At 44.1% G+C, this 12,433-nt stretch overlaps 1 protein-coding gene across 4 annotated transcripts in view; it reads right to left on the bottom strand.

Annotated features, from left to right (window-relative positions):
• Positions 1–11,946, bottom strand: part of SLC2A12 (solute carrier family 2 member 12) — a 66,033-nt gene extending 54,087 nt beyond the window's left edge. The window contains exon 1 of one of the 4 annotated variants that reach the window (XM_005652670.3): positions 11,636–11,946. In XM_005652670.3, the coding sequence (XP_005652727.1) occupies positions 11,636–11,750 (115 nt within the window). In that variant the 5' untranslated portion in view covers positions 11,751–11,946. Of the gene's footprint in view, positions 1–5,429; positions 6,118–11,635 lie in introns of those variants that run through there. The other 3 variants (XM_003121191.6, XM_021087654.1, XM_021087644.1) reach the window with 3 other exon arrangements.

The following is a 12,433-nucleotide window of genomic DNA, read 5'->3' as shown; positions in this document are numbered from 1 at the left end:
GTTGGGCACAGATGTGGCTCAATCCGACATTGCTGTGGCTGTGGCGTAGAGTGGCAGCTGCAGCTCTGATTCAACCCCTAGCCTGGGAACTTCCTTCACATGCCACAGAAGTGGCCCTAAAAAATAAAAAAATAAACATTAAAAAAAAAAAAAAGAAAAGATGTCCTCTAGTATTTTGGTTTATTTCCCCCTCTCCATTTGTTTTGGAATGATTATTGGTGTGTTAGTTTTTTATATTCATTTCCTCTCTCATCTCTATATTCTTGTCCTTATGCACATTGCGGAATAGTTACTCTTATTCTCCACATCACACATTTCAGATAATAATTCTGCTCTTACAGTTTTAGACTCTCAAACTGTACATGTCTCACAGAAGGACTATTTGCATCCTGATCTCAGCTAGTTTCATCCTCACCACAGTTCATTCTTATCACCAGGTACTCTGCATGGCTTTTTTCAGAGTCCATTAAAAAGAAAAATTACAGAGAACAGAAATCAGATGCCATCCAAAATGTATTTGTTTCCTGTAAAGAGATTTTTTTTTTTTTTTTTTTGGCTGTGCCCATAGCATGTGGAACTCCCCAGGCCAGGTATCGAACCCATGCCACAGCAGCGACCTAAACTGCTGCAGTAACAATGCCAGATCCTTAACCCTCTGCGCCACTAGAGAACTCCAAGAGAAATCTTAAAATGCATGCTTTGCCTTTGCATTTTAAATGTACTTGACAATAACCAGACTGTCACCTTCTCTTTACCTAGCCCCCAAATCAGTTATATGTTTGACTGCAAGAAACCAAAAACTTGGAAAACAAGAGCATTTACTCTTTAATTCGTGAGCCGACCAAGCTGAGTTAAGTGTCTCTGAGGATTCACACTCTGTCCATCCTTCTGTTCCTGCCTCCTCAGAGGGCTGGCTTTTGTTCCCAGTTTGTCACCAAGTGCAACGTGGCTGTCACAGCTCCAGGCATTCGATGCTTTCACAACCAGCCTCAAAGGTAGGAGACAATGGAAGAAGGCCTAGGGCAAGTGTTTATTCCCCAGATGACTCTCTCCTTCTATCACAGAGGCAACTTTCCAGAAGCACCTTGGAAAATGATTGGATTGGGAACACACTACCCCAAGGCACCTTGGCATAGTGAATATTTTAAGTTGAAGGAATTTGAGAAAAGGCCCACGCAGGAAGTTCCCTCCAGCCTTTCCGCTGCCCTGTCCCCCTAAAGCAGGCAGGTCATAACACCCCCACGTGTGAGGGGAGGCGCTGTCTGCTCTGCCCAGAGGAAAGCAACATCCTTATCTCGGAAGACAAAGGGACACCAAGAAGAATTTGAACAGTCTTGTTAAGTTTCCCCCTAGTTTATCACACTCACCTCAGACTTTTTTTTTTTTTTGTCTCTTTAGGGCTGCACCTGCAGCATATGGAGGTTCCCAGTTCAAATCAGAGCTGTAGCCGCTGGCTTACACCAGAGCCACAGCAATACCAGATCCGAGCCGCATCTGTGACCTCCACCATGGCTCCTTAACCCACTGAGCGAGGCCAGGGATCGAACCCCAGGCCTCATGGATGCTAGTCGGGTTCATTAACCACTGAGCCACAAGCGGAACTTGACCTCAGACTTCTCGACTTATCACATTTTACATGCCTGTACACACTCTTCATCAAATCTAGCACAAATATTCAAGCTTAGTCATTTCTTCAGGTCTTTATTTCCTTACGGAGGTTTCCATGTCACAGAATACTTAAATAAATACGGATGCTTTTTTGGTCATCTGTCTTTGTCAGTTAATTTTCAGACTCATCCAGAGACCCTAAAAAGGTTGAGGAAAACTCTTTTCCTCCTTCCAAAGACCTACCCTAACGTCTCATTGACCAGAACCAGTGAGTTCCATCGTTAGACTTGGCTGCAAGAGATAACTGAGAAGTGAGTATGGGAATCTTCTAGCTCCCCAGACAGGAAAGGCAAAAAAAATCAGAAAGGAGTTGGAACAGCTATTGGGTTTCCAGTGCCTGACACACCTTATTCTAGCCACCCAGCTGCAGTTGGAAGCTCTTTTCATTAGACCTGGAGGAGCAGTCGACGTGCACAGCTGGCCAAATTTCTGATGTCTGGAAGTTATTTTTTGGTGTGGCCCCACTGGACTGAAAAAGGAATTTTTTTTTTTTTTTTGCTTCCACTTTTTGGTTCCCTGACTGTGAACAAGTGATGTCATTCCTGCATTGTTTAAAGCAGTCTGTAGGTTTTTTGCTTGTCGAAAACAGTACATGCCAAAATGCAACTTCTAGAAGTTGGTTCTAGAATGTACCATTCCAGTGGCCCATCTGTGCTTTGTCTCTTCTTAACACTGATTTCATATTCTAGAATGCAACAAGTCACTCTCTTTCCTTTCTAGCCCAGAGTTGCTAAGATTTTGGAAACTATAATCCCTAAGAGATAGAGAGGAGTCATGGTGACAGGATAGGGTGGGAAGAATTGGATTACTGAGTAAAAGCTTCTGACCCTCCAAAAAAGTAGCTCTGAGGGGTGTGTGCATCCCTAATGAGAGAATTTTCTTTTTTTTTTTTTAATACGTTTATATACATCTATATACACACACACACATTAAATATATATATATATTAAAATACAGTTGATTTACAGTGCTGTGCCAACTTCTACTGTATAGCAAAGTGACCCAGTTATATATACCCTAATGAGAGACTTCCACCAATCAAAGGAAGACATAGCTGGAGCTATTTTTGTTTAAATATTAAAATAAGGGTGATTCCAAAGAGCTAGTGCATTTAGAGCCATGCAGTTGGGGTTTTCTAAGACTCCCTACTTCTGTCACCATTATCATTGCCTTCAGAAACTTTAACAAAATGTTTTTTCTTTTTATGGCCACACTTGTAGCATCTAGATGTTCCTGGCTAGGAGTGGAATCAGAGCTTCAGCGGCATGCCTAAGCCACAGCTACAGCAAGGCCAGATCTGAGCCTCATCTACGACCTACACCATAGCTTGTAGCAAAGCCCGATCCTTAACCACTGAGTGAGGCCAGGGTTCAACCCACGTCCTTATGGATACTAGTATGATTCTTAACCTACTGAGCCACAATGGGAACTCCAGGAAGTAAAATTTTGAAACAGTTTCTTACTGATAGCAAAGGAAGTGAAATGATACCTTGTTTCTAGCATAACAACTACGACTTTTCATAAATTCTTGAATTCCTTTATTTCTGGCAATACCTACGTAATTGGGCTTACATGAAAAATTCTCCCTGTGATCTTGTCTTGAGCTTTCCCAGTGTTTTTTGTTGTTGTTGTTGTTGTTTTGGTTTTTTTTTTTTCCCCAATAGAAATGAACCATTCATTAGCTTTGGGATGTTTCTCTGATATAAATTGATTCTAGGAGTTCCCATCGAGGCGCAGTGGCTAACGAATCCGACTAGGAACCATGAGGTCGAGGGTTTGATCCCTGGCCTTGCTCAGTGGGTTAAGGATCCGGCATTACTGTGAGCTGTAGTGCAGGTTGCAGATGCGGCTCGGATCCCGCATTGCTGTGGCTGTGGTGTAGGCCGGTGGCTATGGCTCGATTAGTCCCCTAGCCTGGGAAACTCCATGTGCCTCAGAAGCGGCCCTAAAAAAGGCAAAAAGACCAAAAATAAATAAATAAATAAATTGATTCTAATTACATTTTCCCCCCTATTCTTAAAAAGCCTGGCACCTCTGAGGCTGAGATGCCATTTCTAAATGAGCATTGCATGTGACTTCTGATTCCAGCTTCCACAAAGCATGGAAACAAGTGCATGCAGGAGCAGCGCATTTAAAAAATAAATAGTAAAAATAAAATGATATGGATGTAGCTAACAGCCCTAGAGCCTGACAATGCCAGGCAGATCTGAGTCATGAATGTTTTTGAGAAACAATTACTTCCAAGAGAAGCACAATTTAACAATTTCAAGGTAAATAACACTTGATTTACTTAAGGAAAAAAAATACTCCTATAAGTCAAACAAAGGACTTCATTTTTCTCCCTGGTATTTTGGAAGAACAGTATCAAGTGAGTCATTGTTCAAAAAGAATGAAAGCTCTGAAAATGAGAAAATGTGATAAATTATTTTTAGTCTTATTACCTCTATGTAAATTGTATAGAAAAATTAGTATGTCCTCGAGACATGGCCATTTAGCAAATGCATGAATAAATGTGCTATGACACGGGAAGAGAAGTAATAGCAAAGAGCCAAACAAACAAACACACAAACAAAACCACCTCAAAATAGGAGAAAACAGATGTGATTTTATGATTTACTATAAAGGGAATATATCTGGTTTGGTGTTTCAGCTGGGAAATACTTAGAGGGAATTTCAGGTTCTTGCCTCTAACTGAGATGGGGTACTTTTTGAGGAAAGATGGGAAGGGCAGTTATCCTCATTGGTATTTGATCCATAGCCCCTTGGGAAGAAGCTCATTCCAACTTTTCCCCTTTCTCACCACCATGACTTGGTGTACTGTTACGTGGCTTTCATCGCCTGTTTTATTCACTAGCTCATCCTCTTGGGGAAGACTGTTCATGAGTAAAAAATTGAATTAGGGAGTCCCAACTCCATTCAGTTTAAGAATTGAAGAAAACCCTGCCATGGAGGTTCCTGTCACAGCTCAGTGGGTTGAGAACCCAACTGGTATCCAGGAGGATGTGGATTCTATCCCTGGTCTCACTCAGTGGGTCAAAGGATCTGGCATGGCCTGAGCGGTGGTATAGGTGGCAGATGCAGCTTGGATCTGGCATTGCTGTGGCTGTGACATAGGCAGGCAGCTGCAGCTTCAATTTGACCCCTAGCCTGGGAATTTCCACATACCAGGTGCAGCTCCAAAAAGAAAAAAAAAAAAAAAAAAAAAAAAAAAAAAATGCAGAAAACCAGTTCTTGCTCATGTAATCTGAATAAATAGCTGCTTCAAATTCTTAAAAACCGAAGCTAATGCCACACCAATGGAGGCCTGTTTGGAGCTCACAGAACTTTTTGAACTCTAAGGATAAATAGTATTTCAGTTCCATCTGGTGAGAAGATGCTACCTATAAAACCAGATTCAAGAACTAACTATTCTTTTTTTTTTTTTTTTTTTTGGCAGCACACACAACATATATAAGTACCCTGGCCAAGGACTGAACTTTTGACACAGTAGTAACAACAACGCTAGATCCTTAACCTGCTGAGCTGCCAGGGGATTCCAAGATCTCACTCTTCTTGACTGAAAAATATCATCCCACACATCTACAGCAGTTAAAAGCTGCACTTTAAAGTGGGCTGATTCAACTCTGATACATACTTGTCAAGTGGAGCTTTCCACAGGTAGCTCGGGATGGACTCGTTGCATTTCCAGTTCTGTTTTCACCAGCTATTACGAGGTCTTGACCACTCAAAAGTACCCCCTTGAGAATACATAAAGAACATACCTGAGGGCCCACAGGTCCTATCAGCTGCCACCAGTCTTGTTGCCATGAATGCCACCACCTCGGGTCTTGCTGGTAATCTCACCAGCCAGAGGAGTAATGTTGCAAGTATTTAGCGACTGGACAGAGGCACTGACCTATCAGAGCACTTGGCTACAAAACCTGTTCAGGCATGCTGGTGTTTGCTGGCTAATTTCAGGCCCTCAGGGTCAGCGGTGGCTCCTTTGGCCTTCGCCTTATTTGTCAGGCTCTCACCGATGCATTTTTGCTACTGCTGCAGCAGCCTGGATAAATTTGTTTGTGCAAAAGCCCTCCCTAGATGATGTGATCTTAGAAGGGGAAAGAGCCTTGCTATATAAGCCAAACACCACCTAGAGATGGTGGAGAAACAGCCCGCTCCATGTTTGTTTGGGGCCTTCTCCCTTCCAGAAAAGCCATTTGTCCAGGCCCCAGTGTCACAAAATGCCTCAAACTTAGACTCTTGTTATGCCTTTCCAGAGATAGATAAGCTGATTGAAGAACAAGGGGAGATGTTATCTTTAAATCTGGTCTTATTTCCAGACAAAAAAGTCTAAAATCCTTTACAAATTCAAATATCTATAAATTCCTCTGTCATTTCCTTGAGAACATCAATCTTCACACCGTTTTTTTGTTTGTTTGGTTTGTTTTGTGTTTTTGCCGTTGTAATTGACCTTCATTTGTTAAGTACACATTTTTTTTTTTTTTTTTTTTTTGTCTTTTTAGCTATTTCTTGGGCCGCTCCCGCGGCATATGGAGGTTCCCAAGCTAGGGGTCCGATCGGAGCTGTAGCACTGGCCTACGCCAGAGCCACAGCAATGCGGGATCCGAGCCGTGTCTGCAACCTACACCACAGCTCACGGCAACGCCGGATCGTTCACCCACTGAGCAAGGGCAGGGACTGAACCCTCAACCTCATGGTTCCTAGTCGGATTCGCTAACCACTGCGCCATGACAGGAACTCCTAAGTACACATGTTTTTACAAACACAGTTTTTGTCAAGGGTCTTCTCACTTTCTTTTGATACTTACATACTGTTTATATTTTGTTAAAATTTTTTTCTCTGCTTTTTCTGTTGAAGTATAGTGGATTTACAATATCATATTAGTTTCAGATGTCGCTTTTTAGTGATTGGAAAGCCTGGGAAATGGGAATGGCCAAGGCCTGGGTCTTCCCACAATGACTGCTAGGTTGGTCTCACAGCTAAAGCTCTGGTGTCAGGTCAAGCCGGTCCCCTGACCTTCTCTCCCCTGGTGAGAAGTTTGTCCCCCAAAGTCTCCTCAGTCTGTCTTACAAGTACATTTCCCCTTGGTCTGCCTGAGAAAGTCTGAGAAGGCCAGGGCTGGAGTTCCTGCCTCCAGAAAGGAGGTTGCTAAACACAGGGTCTGAGTGGCTAATGAACAAGTTCTGCATGTGGCTGGTTCCTGTCATGACTCAGGAGGTTAAGAACCTAACTAGTATCCATGAGGATACAGGTTCAATCCCTGACCTTGCTCAGTGGGTGAAGGATCCAGCACTGCTCTGAGCTATGGTGTGGGTCGCAGATGAGGCTCAGATCTGGCATTGCTGTGGCTGTGGCAAAGGCCTGCAGCTGCAACTCTGATTCAACACCCCCCCCACCCTGGGAACTTCCATATGCCACGGTAGGGCCCTAAAAAAAAAAAAAAAAAAAAGGCCAGGCCTGACTGAATTCAAGAGGCCCAGTTTAGCCCAAACCTGAGAGCCCAAGGCTCATAGTAGGAGCACAGTAATATGCCCTAACCTCAAAAGCAGCCTGCCTAACCAAAGTAGTGATGGGCTCCCAACCCAGGAGCCGGCTCCAGGCCACAAAGGACGGGAAGGAGCAAGGAAGAAGCCAGGTGGAAGGTCTTCTTTTTCCACCTCCCTTCCTTCCACTAAAGCGGCACCATGTTTGCCTGTTCTAGGTACTGACCACTGACAGGTTCCCAGGAGAATGGAAGAAGCCCCTCTCCCTTGGAATGTGGCCCTTCGAGTTGGACAGCAAGAAACAATGTCCTACGGGAAACAACTGCCTGCAAAGATTAACCACCTGTAAAGATTAACTGCCCTCTGTACGTCAATTCCTGTTTCGGCACAACCTGGTCATGAGACGCCAACCCCAACAACCTTCCCACGTGGTGTAATTTTGCCCTTCCCCCATAACTACCCCCATCACAATCACGAGGTGTGGGACTCGACCCCCTCCCCCAAATTGTATAACCTTCCTGTCATTGTCCTCGCCACAAGTTCCCTCCTTGGACCCTATATAAAACTAACTTCTCCAAGTCGGGGCTGAGGCTATCTTGAGCTCAGCCCATCTCTCTCAGATGCCTCAGCAAATTTCTTGCTATACCGATTTGGCCTCGAGTTCCTCCTTCAGCAAGCCTAGCAAGCACCTACTCAGCTTCCACTCACAAAAAGGAGTTCACATCTTTCAATGCATTTGAGAAGAACTGCCTTAGGGTATTCTCCTGATGGCCTAAGTATGCATTTCTTTTTTCTTTTTTTCTTTTTTTTTTTTTTTTGGCCACTCCTGTGGCATATGGACGTTTCCAGGCTAGGGGTTGAATCGGAGCTGCCACTGCGGGCCTACGCCACAGCCACAGCCACAGCCACATCAGATCAGAGCTGCCTCTGCAACCTATGACGCAGCTTGAGGCAATGCTAGATCCTTAAGCCGGTGAGTGAGGCCAGGGATTGAACTGCATCCTCACGGATATTAGTCAGATTCTTAATCCACTGAGCCACATTGAGAACTTGTCAGATGTGAATTTCTTAATTGCCAGACTGTGGCATTTTGGGTTTAGCAGGGTCTTAGAGGGGATATAGTGCAGCCCTTTCAGCTGGGTCAGTGAGTCCATTTCCAGTGATCTGTGTGCTGGTGTATTTGGCAGCTGGATCTACAGTGCAGAGAACCTGCACTCATACAATGAATGTTGTTCTTGGCGTCTGACCTCTTGAAGAGACATGAGAGGAAAAAGCAGCTCTGGTGGGGTAATGAGGGGCTTAAGGAAGCCCTGCTCCTAGCCAGTTGTTTGAACCATGAATTAGAAGAGCCTGGAAGGGAGTTCTATCATGGCTCAGCGCTAACAAACCAGATTAGTATCCAGAGGATGAGGGTTTGATCCCTGGCCTCCCTCAGTGGGTCGGGGATCTGGCATTGCTATGAGCTGTGGCGTAGGCTGCAGGCGAGGCTCGAATCTGGTATTGCTGTGGCTGTGGCATAGGCTGGCGGCTGAAGCTCCGATTCGACCCCTAGTCTGGGAACTTCCATAGGCGAGGGTGTGGCCCTAAAAAGATTTTTAAAAAAGAGAAGAAGAAGAAGACCCTGGGAAACCCAGCTCCTGAGATGGAAGAGCCGCCTGGCCAGAGATCACAAGAGTCAGCTTTGATCCGCCACTGCGTGAGCCTGGGCCAAACACATCTTCTGGACTCCTTGTGTGAAGGTGCCCCAGCTGCCCCTGTTTCTCACCTCACCTCTCTGTGTTGTTGGTTCTAGGTACCAGGAGTTCTGAACTCAACCCTGCCCTGTAAAGGCAGTTATAATGTGTTTGTGAACACTGAAAGGTAGACTAAAAATGTATCCACTTTGAGTTATAACTTCTTGAAAATAAATCTGAATTCATTAGCTCCTCGCCATTGGATTTACAAAGCATTCCTTCCGTTTAGAGGGTTGGCTGAGGAGGACGGCCAGCACTTTTCATGACACACAATAGCATCAAGGGGGTGCAATTACAGGCTTAGGGGTTTTGTTTTGTCTCATTTTTCAGTATCTCAAAGGACATAATTACCTTTTCCTGGGTTGTATAATTCATTCCTCTTTGTACTTAAGTTTTTTCATCTAGGAATCTAGAACAATTTGCTACTTTCAAATGCAGGAGTAGTAGGATAATTGTTGAGCATATTTTACATACTTGGAATTTCCTGGATGCAACTATGGAAGTTTAAAATATAAAAAACTTGGTAGGAATATTTGTCGAATATTTCATTAAACCTCCAGCAACTTTGTAAGTGAGACTAAAACAAAATCCCAAGAGGAGAGGTGAAGGAACGCGTCAAAACAATAGAGCAAGTCTGAACTATGCTTTCATTATAATTTGTCTGTATAATTGTGTTTGGGTGTCAAGAATGTTTAAGACAATTTGGGAAAGTTTATGAACGTAATAAGAAAACATTTGTATTTGTTTAAATATATACTACATGTAGCCTATATCAAAGCCGTATTCACTTAGGATTTAAGAAAAGGATTTAGGTTACCTCGTCTACATAATAAAAGTTAATTAAAAAATTAAAAATTTGGATTTCTCTTGTGACACCATGGGTCAGGGATCCAGTGTTGTCACTGCAGTGGCTCTAGTCACTGCTGCTGTGCCCATTTGATCCCTGGCCTGGGAATTTCCAAATGCCACAGGTGCGGCCATAAAAATAAAAATGACATGTAAAAGAAAATTATGGTATTTATTCATTTATTTCCAACAACATAAACAGTTGCACTTTAAATTGAATTTCGTGTGTATATTCAAACTGTACAAGCACACATACATCTTCCCTTCCTTTGGGATCTTTGTGAACTTGGGCAATTTAACCTATTGAGAGTATTGTACTTTCAAAGCCATATCAAGACTGCATAGTCCATTTGTAATTGTTATTGTCGAGGCCTCTACAGGACAAAGTTTCTTTCATCTTCTTTGTGATATTTATCGTTGACTATATAGTTACCCCCCTTTTTTTTTCTTTTTAGGCTGCCCCTGCAGCATATGGAAGTTCCCAAGCTAGGGGTTGATTCGGAGCTGCATCCATTGGCCTACACCACAGCCACCGCGACGCCAGATCTGAGCTGCCTCTGCAAACTATGCCACTGCTTATGGCAACACCAGATCCTTAACCCTCTGAGCGAGGCTGCATCCTCAGGGATATAGTTGGATTTTTAACCCACTGAGCCACAACAGGAACTCCCTAACCCATTTGTTGATATCACCATCTCAGCTCGCCCTACAACTCAATCTTGTCGGAATTCAGAGAGAAGAACTTGGCCGCTCTTTCTCTTTACCTCCAGTGCCAGTTGCCTTTGTCTGCTCTTAGACTTAGGAACCAAAGATCGCACTTAGAGAGAAAGGCAAAGAAGAGAGGCCTGGGCCCACAGAAAGGTGACCCTAGATATTGATTCTTGATTAGAAGGTCGGAAGCGGAGGCAGGCTGAGTGGGGGGGGGGGCAGCTCGTGCCTCTCTGACAGGGGTCGTGGAGTCAATTCCAAGATCAGACAAACCCACGATGCAAACATAAATATACAGATCCTTCCCAAGGTGAAAGGTAAATCCCTTTTGTATCGTTTAGTGTTTTGGACCATTCATGAAATTCCAATATATGGCCTGGGACAGTATTACTGATTACAGGGAGCAGAGCGGAGGGAAGCAGTGGGAAGGAGACCTTATTTGTGTTTGATTTCATTTCGTGTTATGATGAGTTTCTATTGCTTTGATTACAAACGAACCGACTAGGGAGAGGCGACTAAAAGTGTGCCAGGTGTCTGTGAAAATTGTAAATGTGGAAGCCAAGAAAGGCAGTGGATTTAACAAAGAGAACAAATGAATTAAAACTTTTCCAAATTTCACCTCTGGAAGGAAGAGTATGACATAAACCTCAATCCGAAAGTCCAGTTTTAAAGAAAGCAGGCACAAGGAAGCAGAGATTTTAGGGTGTAAATAATGCTCACATTCATTACAAACAGATGCTGGGAACTTAAAAAGAAAGTTGTGTTTGATGATTATGTAACTAATAATTTTATGAAGCCTCCTTAAAATGTTTTTTTAAAAATGGTGGTTGTAAAGCCCAGTTGTTATGGATTATCTGTTTGGGACAATAACTGGAAAAGTGTGTGTATGTGTACATGGGTGCGTTTGCACGTGTAATTCTCTTGCCAAACAATTTCCCCAAATGAAAAAGATTTATACATCATGTGGTCAAAACGGAGGATGAGACCCGGCTGATGAGTAGCGAGACTTCAATCTTCACGTTAGAGCTCCTTGTCATTCCTCCCACCAGATCCTGTCCCCTCTTCTGCAGGCACCTAGCAAGCTCACGTGTACACACACACGCACACGCACGCATACACACACACACACACACACAGTGAGACACGCATCCAGCTGGCTCCTCTCGCGGTTCCCCGCGCCTGGCTGCCTCGCTTTACCTCTCGCCCAGGGAGGATGCCGGCCGCCGCTGGCTCTGTCGCTGCCATCAGTCTCGGCTGCTCGCCCCTTCGGTTTCAGCAGACTGGGGCCCTCTGCGTTTTCAACAGGTACCATGGTCACGTAGAAGTTACAGCCGTTCCCTCGGCACCAAACCACCCCGACTTCCCCCACTGACAGAAGCAGTCACTTTCCCCATGGTCGCATGCTAAAGAAAGGTGAAAGGAAAAAAAAAAAAAAAAAAAAAAAAAAAAAAAAAAAACTTCGGGCAAAGCCAATGTGATTTGTGACCAACTTTGTTTCTATTTCCGAAAGCTTTGCCCTTTTCGGTGACACAGGCTGTTGCTATTCCAAGCAGCCTATCACAGGCAGTGGGAGGGCCGAACCTCAGAGGATTGTTTTTGCCTTCAGATGCAGAGTTGGAAGCCGAGGGTTTCCAGGCTTGGGAACTGACAGCGTTTGGCCACTAGCTGGGGGGTAGTTAGCTCTTGTATTCCTGCACCTTTGAAAAGAGGCAGAGAAAAGAAACAGGCAGATGCAAACGGCAGGCTCAGTGCGAGGGCCCAGGAGACTCCCAGATGGTGTTAGTTAATCTTGCAGAGGCAGGAACAGTTTCTGCAAAGACATTCCAGAAGGGAGAGTGTGTCAAATTTTCAGCCAAGAGTGTTATGCCCAGAGAGTCGTGGCACGTCTGACACTTCACAGCTTCAACAAAGCACGAAACAGTATCTTTGTTTCAACCTGATTTTGCCCTAGGTGAATGCCTCCTTCACTCTCTCTCTCCAAGACCTGTCAAACAA

Source organism: Sus scrofa, chromosome 1, assembly GCF_000003025.6.
Source record: "Sus scrofa isolate TJ Tabasco breed Duroc chromosome 1, Sscrofa11.1, whole genome shotgun sequence".
NCBI classification, from domain to species: domain Eukaryota; kingdom Metazoa; phylum Chordata; class Mammalia; order Artiodactyla; family Suidae; genus Sus; species Sus scrofa.
Note: the sequence above shows the minus strand (reverse complement) of the source record. Positions and strands in the feature narration are given on the sequence as shown.